At 34.4% G+C, this 18346-nt stretch overlaps 1 protein-coding gene across 3 annotated transcripts; it reads left to right on the top strand.

Annotated features, from left to right (window-relative positions):
- The first annotated feature begins 2640 nt into the window (after positions 1 to 2640).
- On the top strand, positions 2641 to 8664 carry sstn (stepping stone). 3 transcript variants are annotated; one of them, XM_014238276.3, is made up of 3 exons: positions 2641 to 2857; positions 3037 to 3321; positions 5338 to 8664. In XM_014238276.3, the coding sequence occupies exon 3, from the start codon at positions 5567 to 5569 to the stop codon at positions 7895 to 7897; it is 2331 nt and encodes a 776-aa protein (XP_014093751.1). In that variant the 5' UTR covers positions 2641 to 2857; positions 3037 to 3321; positions 5338 to 5566; the 3' UTR covers positions 7898 to 8664. The 3 variants fall into 3 exon arrangements, with proteins under 3 accessions (XP_014093751.1, XP_014093752.1, XP_014093753.1); XM_014238277.3 differs by having other exon boundaries at positions 2641 to 2903; XM_014238278.3 differs by lacking the exon at positions 3037 to 3321.
- Positions 8665 to 18346: the final 9682 nt, after the last annotated feature.

The raw sequence follows: 18346 nt of genomic DNA, 5'->3' as shown, positions 1-18346 counted from the left end.
GTCATCTGATGGGTAATATGACAGTCATAGCTGAAAAAATTTTGTTTCTATCATTTTCTTAAGAGCCTTGTTTTCTTTTTTTGTGTGTTTTGTTTTTTCTGAGTCATTGCTGACCATAAATCCGTCATAGCTGAAAATTGTCAGTTATGACTGAAACGCTATCAGGAGTGAAAAATTCTTTTACGCAATAGATAATATAATTTTTATTTTTTTAATAAATTTTGAACTTTTAATCAAAGATAGTTATAATAACATACTTATATATAAAAAGGAATGCAACAAAAAATATAATAAAATATGAAATTATAAAAATAAATTTTCACTTGATGCCATCTCCTCCTCTCAATAGCTTTGCATACGTCGTTCTCTAATCAGTGGATAGTTCTGAATTTAAAAATGCAAATGTAAATTAACAGTAATGACATATCAATTGTGAGTGTATTGGTGAACCCATCAGCAGTTTCTTGTAGGGTACGTGTAGGCCAATTATGGAATGTAAACAAATTGTCAACTGACATTTAGGGCTGGCAAAATATGTCTTCTAATAATATCGATTAAACTAGAGCAGGCACCGATTATAATGAGTAGAATGTAAGTTTTCAAGGGGTTTTCAGCGAAAACTGTGTTTTCGTTTGACAGGTTTTGTATGACTGATAACACAAGTTTTCGAGTGAACCTCTTTTGTCTATGAAAACACGAATTTAATGTCGGTGCGAACATATCTCTTGCTCGATGCGTTTCTGTCATAACTGACAATTTTCAGCTATGACGGATTTATGGTCAGCAATAACTCAGAAAAAGACATGAGAGTAAGCAGTATAGATATATAGTGAATCAATTCCGAATACCCATGTGTAAAAGAGAGATGCAAACTCACATCATGTTTACATCAGTTTTTGCACAAGGCTCTTAAGAAAATGATAGAAACCTTGTTCTGCGCGCTGACAAAATTTTTTCAGCTATGACTGTCATATTACCATATTGTGTTTTCGAGAGGATTTCAATTCGGTGCGAACATAGTATTAGAGTGTTGTCGTGTTAAAAGCAATTGAGATATAAGCAGGAAATTGTAAGCTCGGATAATAAATAGTAAAGCATTAAATTTGGACTTTTATTTAACAATCCATAGACCGAACTCAAGAGAGAGTTATAGGTAGACGATTTCTAGAAAAATCCGTTACAGTATATATATTATATAATTCACTATATCACTGCTATCATCTAATGTTCTTATATAGTTCATCATTAAAAAAAGGTATTAACTTTTTTATTTTGTTACTATTATAGTGCAATAATTATCTAAATGTATTTATACGCGGACTTACCGCCTCCGTCTCAGCAATTAATACGTTAAACATTGTTTATCTATCTTTATGTATTATATATAGCCGATCGGCGTTTGTTATTGAAATAAATAAATATTGAAATTTACGTGATGTATATTCTACATGATAAACGTTCTCTGATCAAGGCTCTCTTCTCAAAGAGTGAATGAGTTTTAAAAACATATACATTTTACTTGAACTTATTAATTTCTCTTTTAACTTACGAGTAATTCGATTAAAATTAAAAGTTATTAAAAAAATAAATGATTTTCTATAGGATGGGTTGAGAAATGTTTACAGTTTAGAGTGATTTATTGTCTAAATAGTTAAAAAAGTTATCCTAATAAATTTATAAGAGCAATTTACTTCTTGCCTGATTCTCGCACATGTTTAATAATTTAAGAAGAAACTGATATATACTTATATTACTTTCACGGTGCTTGAATATCTAGATTAATTTGATATAATAACAAAGCGATATGTTTATGAATTAACCTACCATACGCACTCCAAAAAGGGAACAGAATGGAAGTGTCGTCATGCAGGAGATCTGTCATGCATCTATCCCTATATTAAACCCTTTCGAACCGGAAAGTAGCCAGAAGAGCAATCTTGGCTTTGGTATTTGGATATTTTTATAATATGATATCAACATAAAAATCACACATTTAAATCCCATCATCCTACAGGAGGACTTGGGAGGGAGGGGATCCCCATCAACAAATATTAAGCGAGAAATATGTATACCAACAAATAAAACTAACGTGACACATAAGTTCCAAATATTCATAATAAAGGGTCGGCTTTAGAATAACGTCCCAGGCTTTCGGGGATAAAATGGGTATGGGCGGATAGAGGAGGTAAGTGTATAATTCTATTTAAATCGCTAAAATACGTACTTTAAATAGTCGAAATTTTGAACTTTAATATCTATATATATTCTTGAACTGGAGGATCTCCTCTATCCGCCCATACCCATTTTATCCCCGAAAGCCTAGGACGTTATACTAAAGTTTTCCCATAATAAATTAGCAAACTATGCGAGCACTGTCACTTTTCTTCCCAAAAATTATTTTTATTTAATTAATTCATATATTGTATAATATAAATGCAATGCTTGGCAGAGAACGTATATCATATCACATCGCCACTCGAATGTTCTGGCAACTACTATTTCGCTATCTAGTTGGTTCTAGTAGTTCATCGTCGATTGTATTATGTTCTGGCATTCGTGTTCACCACAGTTAATCATGTGGCAACATCGTTTTTTCTCCATTATTTTATTTTTCTTATGATGGCTTTTCCAGTTTCTCCGTATCTTCAATTTCCTTTATACGTGCATTGAGTGTTATATTGAGTTTTAATATTACACGCAAATAATTTAAAATGTTTTAATTATGTTACTGTGGTACTTTAACAATTTTACAAAATAATAAAATTTAATAATAAATTTAGTCTAATAAACTCCCAAAAATTGGATTGGTAAAGTGAAGTGCAAATAAATTTTGGTAGGCAGCTTTGTCAATGCAAAGGTAAAAAATCAAAAGACTCGTAAAGAAGCAGCTGCAGCGGCTTAAGGTGCTTAATGTTAAATGGAATAACAATTTACCAAAGTTAACTAATCAATATTGTGCCTTTTGAATAATAATAGAGATTGTATTACATTTATAATTATATACATTTTTCTATATGAATTTTTTTTTCTTTTTAGATTTTGAACAGATGTCACTGCACTCATTTACGTTTTCATGTTGATATATTATATATGTTTGTTGTCGCGAATACTTTGTTAGTAATCATTTTAAGTTTACCTTACTTGGATGTTCTTCGTACACTGAACATAAGTTAGTTAATAATGATTCCAAAAATGAGCTTAGTCACATTTCACTTCGCTAGTTCGTCTATAGCCAATGAAAATACACTTGAAATTAAGAATTGTCCTTTACTGTTTGTTACTAAAAGATTATTCAACCTCCAATGAGATATCTAATACAAGGTAAGAATATTTTTTACACAATTTGAAACATTTTTCTGCCTAAATGTATTATAGTTATTTGTTTTCAAAAGATATTAATATTAATAAATCAAGGTGTTAATTTTGAAACCGCGAATTTAATATTTAAAAAATTAATGTTTATTCTAATTATATAATTCTTAATTAAAAATACCACTTCTTTAAATACCATATGCAAATTTATTCTGTTTTATTTCCATTTTATGGTTCAAAACAAGTCTATTGTAACAGAAGGAACAAATCTAACTATAGCACAACCTGACTTCACCTTACTGTTTTTTTAACTTAAGCCGATGAGAGCTGGTAATTAAATTTTGAGTTCGAATTATTTCCAACAATGTCTATGTGTACATGCAAATCTCTCCGATACGTGCGGAAAAGCTTTGTAAAAACTTATGTACACACTCAAGTTTTTATACTCTCGCAACCTGTTGCTACAGAGTTTAAGTTTTGTTCACCTAACAGTTGCTTGTATCAGCTAAAACTAATCGAGTTAGATATAAGATTATGTATATATAAATGATCAGGATGAAGAGACGAGTTGAAATCCGGGTGACTGTCTGTCCGTCCGTCTGTGCAAGCTGTAAAAATTGAGATATCTTGATGAAACTTGGTATACACGTTTCTTGGTACCGTAAGACAGTTGGTATTACAGATGGGCGTAATCGGACCACCGCCACGCCCACAAAACGCCATTAATCAAAAAAAAATAAATTGCTATAACTAAGCTTCACAATAAGATTCAAGGCTGTTATTTGGTATACAGGATCACATTTGGTAGGGGCATCTGCAGTTTAAATTTTTTAAAAAAAGTGGGCGTGGTCCCGCACCCTCATAGCTTTAATGTGCATATCTCCTAAACCGCTACAGCTACAATAACAAAATTCACTGAGAGCAAGCGGTTTTAGCACCTTTATCGACAGTGTGGAAATGGGTGAAACCAGGTGAAAACCTTGCCCTCTCCCCATAAAACGGTACTGTTAAAAACTACTAAAAGCTCGATAAATCAAGCACTAAACACGTCAGAGACATTAAATTTTATCTCTGGGATGGTATAAGATGAATTTATATTAACTGCGTTAAAAATTAGACAGTGGCACCGCCCACATGGCACCGCCCACTTTTAGGGAAAAATCCATATCTTGGGATCTGCTTAACCGATTTCAACCAAATTCGGTACATAACATTCTTGCCATATTTCTATGTTATAGTGCGAAAATGGGCAAAATCAACCACGCTTATTTCCCATATAACGCCATTTTAAATTACATCTGATTCTTTCACTTTCCACTATGCAAATCAAGCAACAATGATTGTATCGGAGTAAACCTTTGCGTGAATAAACCGTTTAAAGTATGATCTTGTGACTAAAAATTGTCTAAATCGAACAAAAGCTGTTCAAGCCCTGATTATGTGGCCCCCAGTGCCTATTACTTTCTAAATAAAACTCTCGATAATAGTATTTCCTTGTGTCAAAAATGGGTTTAATCGGATCAATACTTCCTTTAATATAAAATTTTGCCAACACCTGAAGTAATTTCCCGGGCTTTGATCCTTGCCAGTTGCGAGAGTATAAAATGTTCGGTTGCACCCGAACTTAGAATTTCCGTACTTGTTTTTGTTTTTTAATATGGTTAGGAAAAAGTTGAATGTTTTTCTCATATTGGAATAAAAAGTATACTCTATAAATTTACTATTTAAAGGCATCAGCACCGTTTATATGTGCGTAAATATACCATATACATATGTAAATATATTCTTTTCATATATTCGGATTTCCAAAAAATTTCACTAGCGAAAATAGTGTGAGTTGAGTTTCTTAATGACTTTGTATTTACATTTTTGAAATCATGATCATGATGTTAAAAAAGTGAATTATGATTAACTGGTTGTGGTAAAATATTTAAAGAAACAAATTGTATATAAACTAACAATAAACCAAAACATCTAAAGTGTCAAGAGATTTTGCTGAACCACTCCCCTTGTGTTCTCTTTTAGGAGAAGCGGTATGCGGAACTTATGGAATTTAAGAGCTTTAAAAACATAAGTTACCTGAGCTGTAATGCTTTATATTTGTGAAAGATATTAAGGAATGAACAAAATAAGCAACAGTACTTTTATCAACAATATCACAAATGCACCTAAAGACGTGTAAAAAGTGTTAAAATCTGTCAGTACAGATAATTTTGAAAACAGGACACTCCGCCAAGAAGATCAAAGACCGAATATGGCTGCCACTACAAGAAACAATGCAAATGATGAAAATCCACAAGGCGGGGGGAGTGGTACAAGGGCCAACAATAGCAATAATAATAACAACAATAATGACGATAATTCGAGTAATAATCAACAGGTTATGGATGATGCAGAATTAAAGTTAAAACGGCAAACACTAGAACAACGTAAACAGGAATTGGAGAAGGTATTGAGCGAAAAGAATTGGTTGCTACAACAAATACAAAAGCAAGAAACTCAAATACTAAATGGAAACTATGAGTATTTAAATGTAAATGAAATATTTGCCATGCTAGCTCGGCAGTATAAAAAGGAACACGGCGGAAGTGCAAGTTGTGACATTGGAAGTACAACCGTCTTGCGAAGAAAGACAATTTGCGGTAGTAGTTGCAAGGAAAATCAGGTGAACTACAATAATAATAACACTACCAATCGACAGTCGGAAGTTTCGAATCGTTCATCAGAGTATGACAACTATCCAGGCGGCAGTTCTAACAATGGTGAATCTAATCCACCAGCTTTTAATGTCACCACAACACAAATGCAGCTAACGAAGTCTCAATCATTGAGGAAGAGAGGCAATACAAACCCTTCAGTTCAAACGTTAGGTGGCAATTACAATTATCTGCAAGTACAGCAAAGACAACAGCAACAGCAGATGATGCAACATCAAATGTTGCAGAATCAGATGCAATATGCCGCCATGATGCAACATCATCATTATCACCATCAGCAACAACAGTTGGATCAGCATCAGACGCACGACGAACAGCAGCAGCTCCAACAATATAATCAACAAATATCGCCATCACAATCGAACCTTCGCCAGTATCCAGTCGATGGCATTTCCTTATATTCGATCAACTCAGCTAATGTTGCCACTTTACGCCAGCAACATATTTCGCCTCAACAGCAACCGATTGTCGTGCAATGTGACCGTTACTATTTATCACCTACTCACCAGAATTATAGCGATGGTGGTTTTATTAAGTCCAGTCAGAATATTAAGAAGTATGTATCGCCACAAGCATCACCAACACATCATGGTGTCGCAACAACACAAATGCTTCCATATTTGCAACAAAGTCATTCTTACCAGCAGGATTTGCTAATGGTAACTGCAGCAGAGGCCGAACAGAAATATACGCAGTATCAGCAGCAGCAACAACCACAGCAGCAGTTTTTGACATTACACCAGTTACAACCGCATAATTTATTGCACTCGCATCCTCAACAACAAGTAGCTAGCAGGCAATTAGACGCCGTTTCGTTAGCTCCTTCTTATATTTCTGTTGATGTGGACAGTGCAGCGGCGCATAATCTGCGCTGGCGTTCGCAAAGCAATTTGCCACCCGTGTCTCCACATACACCACCACATAAGGGAACTGCTTACAATTCAACCCAAAAAGGCGCTGACACTAAATCACATTCGAGTGATATGCTATCAAGTAATGCGTATTATAATACTTCTGCCACGCTGCCTGCAGCCTCTATTAAATCTTTGGCTAAGCCTCTCGATGAAATCTCTATTTCATCGTTTAACAGTGAAACGCAAAAATCGAAACCGCCCAAGTCAAAACAGTGGTTGGAGTCCTCTTTGGATGGCCCCGTGGTACGTCAGTCACCTGCTAGTAGCAATGCACATGGACAGGACATGTTTCATAACACAACTAGCTCGCGCCTACTAGCAAATAAAATGCATGCGGTTTCATCTGGTGCTAGCGTTAGCACTGGTGTTTTAAGCGGGTCCCGTGACCGCACAAAACTATCTTCTCAATCGATGTCGGGTGCGCCACGTCATTACTCTATGTCGGCTGCTTCACACAAGCACCCCTATCCGCAAACTAAAATGTTACAAGATGATGATGGTCGCTACGCAAAACTTAGCCAGTCTACATCTTATCTGAATAGCAGGAGGTCGCCTTCAATATCGGCTGCATATTCACTGGACGGTAGTACCAACAGCACTACTATTGAGTTGCCAATCCCTACAACGGTATTCAAGTATTTACCGCCGAAATCTGCCACTCCAGTTAATACTCCCTCACAGCTTACACCACCACCACCGCCACGACCACCACCGATGGGCGAGAAGATTTTGGGTGTAAGTAGCGGCTTAACGATCGCTGGTATTTCGTCTGTTCCCAGTGCTCTAGCACCAACAGATATACGAATTGAGTCACCCAAAAATATAACTGTCGTAAAGCCGGCCACCTTCCGACCCTATCAGGAGGAAACTAAACCATTTGAAATGTCCGACTTCTATAAATATTCCACGAAATTTCGACAGAAAGAGCCATCTGCAGGGAATGCAGAACACTAAAATCAAGTTTCACGCATCACATTTTCGATGACTTCTCATTTTTCTAGCAACCAATATAAATTAATTGTTTTTTTTTTGTGTTACACACGAAACATAAAAAAATAACAACTATGTTTATTATAGAAATTACGTTGTTAACAATGTCATAGTTTGCTTAATCAGCTAAATATTCGAATGTAACGGACTTCATGCACGTCGATTTGCAGTAGGAGCGTTATATAATACGTTGCCTTAACGATGCAACTGAATATGCCTTAACAAATAAGTATCTTAACACTAAGTGCGAAAATACCCAACGAAACGTTTTTGTTAAACACTTGTTCCAATTTGATATTTATACATTACAAAAAAAAAAAAACAAATGCACAAAAATTGCTCAATTAAAAAAGAATTACAATATTTGTTGTGAATTGACGATGTATTCAATAGTTATAGTAATTAATTCACTCATTTAAGTTGCAAACATAATAATGTTTTCGATATTTCAATTATTAAGGTTTTATACTAGTACTTGTCTTTATTTCACAACGACTCTGTGCTCATCATTGCCAAATTGATATATGTACATGTTATAGCGACAATAAATATACATACAAATTTTTATATGAATTAAAATTGTTAAATTTTTCATAGGTAGCTTATGTAATATATGTATGTACAAGTATATAAATACTTTACCATTTATGATATGCAGTTAGTAATTAAATTATATTTTGTTTATTTACAAAATAAAATTATTAAGTAAATAAATTAGTTGAGAAACAAAATGAGTGTTTTTGCTTTATTCAATTGTCAAAACGTCTTTTATCCAATTTCTTGAAGGTTACAATTGTATTGTACAGCAGTTGTACGATTTTTTTAAATTTTAAATTAAAATTTTTTATATGACTTTTAATTATATATTTTTAATTATTATGTTTTTTTTTAAATTAACCAATTTTTTTTTTGATATTTGTACTTTATTTTGGTTTTCTTTTTTATTATTATACTATCGCAACATGTTGCTACAGAGTAATAGTTTTGTTCACCTAACAGTTGTATCACTAAAACTAATCGAGTTAAATATAGGGTTATATATACATATATAAACTATCAGGATGAAGAGACGAGTTGAAATCGGGTGACTGTCTGTCCGTCCGCCCGTCTGTCCGTCTGTGCAAGCTGTTACTTGAGTAAAAATTGAGATATCTTTATGAAACTTGGTATAAACGTTTCTTGGTACCGTAAGATCCGTAATCGGACCACTGCCACGCCCACAAAACGCCATTAATGAAAAATAAAATAATTGCCATAACTAAGCTCCACAATATGATACAATTCTGTTATTTGGTATTAAGGATCAGCTTAGGGAGTGGCATCTGCAAGTAACTTTTTTTTAAAGTGGGCGTGGTCCCGCCTCTAATAGGTTTTATTTCCTAAACCGCTAAAGCTATAAAAACAAACAAAACTGAGAACAAATTTTTTTAGCACCTCTATCGACAGTGTGAAAATGGGTGAAACTGTTCAAGCCCCTAGGTACTGAATATATGGACCCCAGTACCTATAGTTGACTTTTTATTGAAAATATTGGTCAATGTGTAAGATTTTAATACATATTATATTATAACTTTAATTCATATAATAAAATAAATAAATGAAACTCTCGATAATATATTATATAATGTTTGTGCCCTTTAGCCCTCATATACCTAATATAAAGATTTTTGAACTTCCGGGCGACTTTATACCGCATATATCGACCAGTATGTGAGTTATCTCAATAAAAATAAGAGAGTTTGTTTAACTCACAACAAGGTATCTTTGTGCCTAAAATGGATAAAATCGGTTGAAAATTTTACCCAGCCCCTATGTAACGAATATCAGGATTTTCGAACATTCGTTTGACTTTACTCCATTTGATTGGTGATGGTATGTGAGGTATCTTAATGAAACAGTGGGAGGATTTTATTAGAATGTGGCATGTTAGTAGTCCGTGGTATTGGCAAAAATTGATAAAAACGGATTAATACAACCCTCAAATACCATATACTACTTCTAATGCTTTTCGTTATTCTAACCAATTTCATGCCGAATATGTCGGTCAGTGAGTATTAATATTTTTTTATATATAAAATTGCTTCAAAATACGTTCTCGAGTATAGCTGAGCAATGTCAAAATTAATATACTCTTTCCAGCTGACTTTAAATCGTTCCGGTTGATCAAAGTGTGATATTTTAACGAAATTAAGTGGATAAGATTTCTTAAAATTATGTGGTTTGACGCTGAATTAGAATGAAATTAGTATATACCTTGGTCTAAACCTTACACCTTCATATAATGAATTCCGATTCTCTGGTTGACGTTTGTCACAAGACATTTGGTAGAGTTAATATCACATTTATACTTATGTATATCTAACTTCAAGTAAAAAAACTGAGACTAAGTTTATGGCCTTTAATATAAGTCAAGAAATGACCAAATTTGATTGTAATTTATTCACGATTTCATTTAATAATGGATGGTTTAATTCTTTCTCAACATTTTTTTAATATAAGGTTTGAACGAATTTTCTGGCATTTGATTTTTGCGAATTGCAAGAGTATAAAATTCTCGGTTCCACCCATTATCGGGTATATATTGACCCTACTCCAACATATTTTATATGAAAAATTAAAACTTCCGTTTGGCTTTATATAAACGTAAAATATTAGATAAACGATAGTTAAATGCTGAAAATTTGTGACATCGGTCCACGAATTTCCCCAGCTCACATGTACTACTTATGGTATAAATAAAATTAAATGCACAGTTTTTTTTAAAATAACGTGGTATATCGCTGCATATGAATAAAATTGGTCTAGACCTATGTTTAAACCTTATAACCCTAATATACTGATTTCCGCTCCTCTGGTACAACAGCAACCTCATATACCCCACATTAAATCTAACCCCTTTGGTTCAGTTCATATTATATCACATAAGTCATGTTTAAGTTAAATAGCTTCTTTTTATTAAAGTTAACATTTCGGAGAAAAAAATAATATTGCCACTAAATAAATCTAGGATCAATAACATAAGTTAATAAGATACCAAATAATAATCGAATAATGAATGTTGAATTCTTTTGCAACATTTTTATACTTTTGCAACATGTTGCAACAGAGTATAGTTTTGTTCACCAAACGGTTGTTTGCATCACCTAAAACTAATCGAGATAGATTTAGATCTCTATATACATATATTTCTTCTAATATTAGGTCAAGTAAAATGGCGTTATTGTCCATAGTACTAGTGTTACCGATACTGTAAAGGAACGTGTAGCACAAAAGTGGTTTGCTAGGTTCCGTTCCGGTAATTTCGACGTCAAAGATGCACTACGCGTCGGGATCCCTGTCGTCGAAAATTGCGATAAAATCATGGAAATCAATGAAACGGACCGTCACATGAGCACTTATTTAGTTGCTGAGGAACTAAAGATAAGCCAGAAAACCGTTTGGAACCATTTGCATAACCTTGGATTCAAAAAGAAGCACGATGTTTGGGTGCCACACGAACTAACGCAAAAAAACATGATGGACCGAATTTTCATCTGCGAATCGGTGCTGAATCGCAACAACATCGACCCGTTTCTGAAGCGGATTGTGACTGGCGATGAAAAATGGGTCACTTACGACAACATCGAGCGCAAACGGTCGTGGTCAAAGCTCGGGGAAGCGGCCAAGACCGGATTGACAGCCAGGAAGGTTTTGTGTCCATCAGGACAACGCCAGGCCACACACGTCTTTGGTGACGCGCCAGAAGCTCCGGGAGCTCGGATGGGAGATCTTAATGCACCACCTTATAGTCCGGTGGTGAGAAGTTGGCCTCAAGAGAGGCCTGTGAAACGTAATATTTACTAAACTTTCCTGAATTACCGGATTGTTTAAAAGGTTTAACCCCAATTAAAGAACGTCGCATAATGCCTAGATTGCCTTTAAGATAATCCGTTCGTTAGGATATCAAGGTAAGAGTTCCCTCAAAGGTGCTGTTGTTAATATACCAATTTCTGTTGACAATATTGTGACATCTTGTCCAAGGTCCTTTGAATGAGCCTCATCAGTGATATTACTTCACTTAAGAGGGCGTTCGGAATACAATCACGATTACAAGATTATGGAAGCTTTGCAATTCTTAGTGAATACCCCTCTGTATCGTGAGCATAATCTACATATTAAGCAGTAGTGGATTTCTGAATTTAAAAACCAAGAAGAAGTTCCGTTTGTTGCATCTGTAGAGGATTCCCGATTGGTTCAATCCTTTCATGCGGCACAAACTTCTCATGATAATTCCTCAGCTAATACCCTTTTACCTTCAGAGCTAAATCCAGGCGATTAAGAAACTCTTTTGGCCAATATTTCTGTAGAAAACTTGGAGTATAACCGTTTAGTCATAGCACCAGGTGAAGGATTTTGGAACAATATACGTTGGGGGAAACGTATCTGCTCTGAAACATATAGCAAGATAATACGTTCTGAAATTCGCCGTTTTGACAAAAGAGCGTGTACCATTCCAAAGTTGTTCTATGATTACAAAAAATTAGAACTGCTACAAATTAAGAATAGTACATTCATTTGCCTTAGAAAGTTTTCAGGCCGCAACCGAGCTACGGCCCAAAATCTATTAAACGAAAACTTTGTTCAAAACTTGATTCAACACGATGATGGTTACAAGGTTTTGAAAGGCGTTAGATCCTCACCTGCGCATTGGGAAGCTGAGAAGAAAAAGGCAATCGCTATGATTCGCCAATTTGGGCTTCCAACCTTCTTTATCACTTTATCGGCTGCAGAATCTCAGTGGGTTGAGCTTTTGGTCATCCTCTCTAAAACTGTTGATTTTAAAGATATTTCGGACGAGGAAGCCAAGGAAGGAAGATAGATATCGCTTAATTCGGTCAGACGCGGTTACTTGTGCTAGATATTTTGACTACCGCTATCGACAAATTCTTAAACCTTTTATAGATAACGCGGGCATTTTTGGAGAGCATTTTGTCACAAATTTCTACTGGAGAGTGAAGTTTCAACAGAGAGGTTCCCCGCATGTACATGGAATGTATTGGCTTAATAATGCTCCCAGGATCAACCTTCAAGATCCTCAGACATTCCCTGATGTCATTGGTTTTATTGACAATTATATTTCTACAGATGGTTCGATCAGCCACTTAGAAAATTATTTGGGTTATCAAAAGCATAACCACAGTCGGTCTTGTACTAGGGAAATAAGAGGACAACAGTTTTGTCGTTTTGGTATACCATATCCATCAATGCCTTCAACGCATATACTGTTACCTCTTACAGAAACAAGTCAAAATTCAGAAGGACACAAGGAAAACTTTTTCAAAATTCAAAACGTTTTAAATTCAAATATGACTACAATAACATTGATAATTTAAACGATTTTGAGCATTTCCTGTCTGATAGTAGAATAAATATGTCTTTTGATGACTATTTGTTAGCCCTTAGATCAAGTTTAACAAAACCCAAAATTTTTCTAAAAAGAAAATTACAGGAGGAAATAACAGGGGAGTTTCTAGGCTCTTAAATGAAGCTATATCAGAGATAAATGCTGGAAATTATACTGTTAAACAAAAACTTAAACATATGCCTAGGTCACAAATTTATATCAGGCACAGAAATATCTGCACAAGAACAGAACTTTAGAACCTTCCCTCAGGTTCGACTGAAATATTCGTAGCCGGTATTTTAGACCGTTATTTTCAAAGATCCGATCAGTTAGAAACTCTTTGTTTAGCTGATTTTGCATTTAGATATAAATATTTTAAATCTAGTAAGAGAGCACAAGACAGTGATCATGAAGAAGAAGAGAGGGAGGACGATAATTTACCAGAAAGCGGGGTTGTCATGCTTCTTAAAGACGGTAGTGGTTTTGTTAAAATACGTACCAAACCTTGTATAATTCGGTATAGAAGGTTTAACCCAGATTTGGCTAGAGTTGATTATTTCCGTGAAATGGTAATGCTTTACTATCCATGGCGGAATGAACAGCAAGATATCATTAAAAACTATAACGAGCAGACTTGCATAACACATCGTATTCTAATAAGGAAAATCAAAGAAAATATGATGTTTTTCAGAAAATAGAACTTAAAAATATTCTAGAAAGTCTGTATAATGAAATAGACTTAGAGGAAAGTACTCCAAATGAACTACCTATCGTGGAAAATGAGTTCAGAGTGTTGACACTTCCAGAATTAAACCCAAATATAAATTTGCTGGACTTGCATGATGAAGATTCAACAGATAATGGCACTGAATCTGATTGCAATATTAGACTTATTAAACTACCCCCTTTAATTTCAGTTGAGAAATTATTTTCTTTAGTTCAAAGTCTAAATACTAAGCAAAGAACTAAGAAAGAGTCGTTAAATATCTTTCTACACGTGGATCCAATCCAAGTAAAAGTTCTTCTTTGCGCACCTACGGACAAAGCAGCATTCGGAATAGGTGGAATGGCCCTTCATTCAGTATTCTCTTTACCTGTTAATCAGTTAAATATAGAGTTGAAGCCACTTAGCAATTACACAGTTAATTCATTGTATTCCACACTTATACCGATTTAAAATTAATCATAATTAATGAAATATCGATGGTAGGTGCTCTGTTGATGCGAGATTAAAACAAATCTTCAAAACAGACAGCCCCTTCGGTGGTATACCAATCATAGTGTTTGGTGATTTGAAGCAACTCTCATCTGTTGGAGATAGGTGGATATTCTCTCCTAATCCCAATGATGCATACAGCACGTTAGTTGGTTCCCCTTTGTGGGAGTTATTTAAATACCTTAAATTAACAGAAATAATGAGACAACGGGAAAATCAGGCCACTGCAATTGTATTAAACCACATGACAGACAAATGAGGACATATCACCATTGAAACTCGAGTAGTTAATTTCGATGATGCCATACATTTATTTTGGTCCAATGAAGAGACAAATAATTTCAATGCCCTTAAGCTCAGTCGAATCCCAACGGAAGCTATCCTTTCAACTGCAAAAGACTCAGTTAAAGGAATTGGTATAAGTGAAAATGAGAATATTTTGGAAAGAGTTAAACTTTTCAAAACTTCTGAAACTCAGGGACAATAAAAACCTCCGCCAAATATATGATAACAGTGAATATAAACACGTGTGATGGCTTGGTTAATGGGGCAGCTGGATAACTTATGCAAATTGGTTTCCATTGTTCTTTTCCAACAATTCTGTGGATTAAATTTTTGGAACCTTCTGTTGGTTTGATATCACGATCAAAAAAGCCTCATCTCAGGACATCAAATTTCATTCCATAATGTTCAGAGTCTATTCTCTAGTTCTAGTTATCCTTGCGAGAATTTTGATGTACCAGGATTTACTCCAATTAACGAGCTAAGGATAGATAGCACAAAAACAAGCAACAGAAATAAACGGCATTATAATATATGCAAAGCACAGTATAAATAGCTCTATAGAATTAAAGGCTGTAAAGAAATTTTATTCAGCCTGCAAATTTTTAGAAACGGTCTTGTTTAAATGTTTCAATATTAATATTCTGGTTCTATACAGAAATTCAGCTTACTCTGTCAGACATTTAATTGTAGAACTTCAGGAAGTCCTTACTTCTGAGTTATGCAATCAAAATGTGCTAATTGTTGGAGATTTTAACATTTGTTTAATGTCTACAGGGACTGCAATAGGAAATCTGCTCTAAGAAAAAAACTTTAGTTCCCTGCTTGGTGTAGAATATTCAACTACACCTGCCGATACAAAAATTGATTGGGCACTTTCAAACATAGATCCTTCCCATGTTAATGCAATTTTTTTTGAGACAGTACACAGCTATCATGACAGTATTTGTGTCTCTATTTCGAACTAAAGTTTTCAGGTTTAGTGTAATAGTTCTTCATTTTTTTTTTCAAATATAATCGGATTAGAATGGTATAGCAATTTTGACAGCAGTTTTGAACACAATTTTAAGAAAAATATGTAAATAATCTAAATAAGAAAATTTAAATTATATGTATAATTTGTTATTATATTTATAAGACATTATTGTATAAATATATGATAGAAATTAAATAGTAAGGAGAAAAGAAATATAATTTGGATATTTGTACAATAATCTGTATAAAAGTTTATGTATAATATTGTAAATATTATATACAAATTAATATAATAATATAATTTTTAAAGTTGTTAATATTTATTATTATTAAGCTAAACATGTATAATAATATCGATAAAATAAATAAAAAATGTTATTCATTGTCAAAAACCGATTTCTTTTCATACTCCTCAATACAGTTGCAAAATGCATTTTATATAAAATCAATTGTAAGCATATACAAAGAAGATAAAGAAATCTCAAACGAGTATAGCAGTTAACTTTGCAGGGGGATAAAATGTTCGGTTACATCCGAACTTAGCCCTTCCTTACTTGTTTTGATTTAATTATACTCAAAGAAATTTTTTTATATGACATTCGATTCTGCTGCTTCCAAAGATTTTTTTAATTTAAACTCACATATTTTCATTTATTTGTTTTAAATTTTATTATTTTTAATTAAAATGAAATGAAATGGAAATGAGGAATTGATGAGTTAGAGCAGGGAAGCGCAATATATGTCAGGCCAATATCATAAATAGATAAATATGTGGGGGAGCGACCATAGGGGTATTGTGCTTTCTGATTCTTTTACATTATTTCGTTTTTGTCACAAGGCCCTTAGAAAACTTTGCATGAGGGATTGATTCTTGTTGTTGTAGCGATGATTTAATCTGACTTGGCTCCGGCTGCATGACTGCTAAATGCGTCTGTCTTCTTCTAGCCACAGCACTGCATTCCAACAATATGTGCACTACACTTTTGGGTTTTAGCTCATAGAAGCGATAAAAATAATAATCTCTAAATCTTCTGGTGTTGTAGGCCAATATCAAAGAATATATGTTTGTAATCTCGATATAGATCGACGATATAGAAAGAAAACCACACAGAATCCAGTTACTTTGTCCTTAGAACAATCTTGCCAAGTCTGTTTACATGAAATATACTGACGTTAATTGAGGAGCTCTCAAAGGCCACAAATGTGAAGTTTTATATGAAGTTTTTTCCTTGTCCGAAATTCACTCTTAGATTCGACATTGTCTGTCGAGCGGTGATCGCTAAGTTTCTCTAAATTTTTAAGAATTTCTCGACCTCAACTTGAAACCAAATAATATCCCGAAATCTTCCGGTTTTGTAGGCCAATATCATAGAATATATGTTTGTAATCTCGATACAGATCGACGATATAGAAAGAAAACCACACAGAATCCAGTTACTTTGTCCTTAGAACAATCTTGCCAAGTCTGTTTACATGAAATATACTGACGTTAATTGAGGAGCTCTCAAAGGCCACAAATGTGAAGTTTTATATGAAGTTTTTTCCTTGTCCGAAATTCACTCTTAGATTCGACATTGTCTGTCGAGCGGTGATCGCTAAATTTCTGTAAATTTTTAGGAGTTTCTCGACCTCAACTTGAAACCACGACTAACCGAGTGGAAGTAAGTTATTATGTTGCTGCAGTAGACATTTATCAAATATATGGGGAATGAGATATAAATCCTTGATCACGCGGTTAGAGGGTCAAAAATAAACCTTATATAATTATAAACAATATTAGAGCTGCGTAATACCTAGCTCGTGTGTCATCTTAGCGTTCCCAACTCCTTAAGAGCGAGCGTAAATTGATGCTTCCTCAATCAAATTTACGACACACACACGTGTATATCGCCCTCTACACAATAAACTATTTTTAGTCACCGAATTGCTCATAAAATGAACACATGCGGAAATGGGAGCGTTCTATAATATTCCTATGAACTCGCTCCGCTCCTAAAAGCGACAGATTTCTTAAACGCTACGAATGCCATGCAGCGACCACAATGTTATGGGTGTCAAAAAAATTCTCCATATTTCCCATAATAACAATGCCGTTCACGACTAAATTATTTCACTGTTGTTTAGTGTTTCGAGTGTTCAGTTGCAGCTTTAGTTTCATTGAGCGTTGCGTTTTCCAACACCTTTTTTGAGAGTTCACAAATTAGAACTTTTGTTCAAGTTCGCTGCATTCCGTTTCGCCTCAATTATTCGTTTGGCGCTTGGTCTCTGCCGACAGTGAATCTGTGGCCGAAATCGAAATCAATAGACCTTGTGTGCGCAGTTGGCGCCTGCTTTCGTAAGCGTTAATATCGGCGCGCGTAGCCTGATTGTATTGATTTTATCGGCAACGAAAATTAATTAATACACAGGGTCACTGTGTGCAATAAGAAGAAAATCAAAATAATGCTGCAATAATTGATAATCCACTGGACAGCAGTTGTAGTGTGCGTGTAGTTGGTTATGTGTACCTAATGGATATTCGGTGTTTTTTAAGTTCGTCGATTTCATAATTTTACGG

Source organism: Bactrocera oleae, chromosome 6, assembly GCF_042242935.1.
Source record: "Bactrocera oleae isolate idBacOlea1 chromosome 6, idBacOlea1, whole genome shotgun sequence".
NCBI lineage: Eukaryota > Metazoa > Arthropoda > Insecta > Diptera > Tephritidae > Bactrocera > Bactrocera oleae.
Note: the sequence above shows the minus strand (reverse complement) of the source record. Positions and strands in the feature narration are given on the sequence as shown.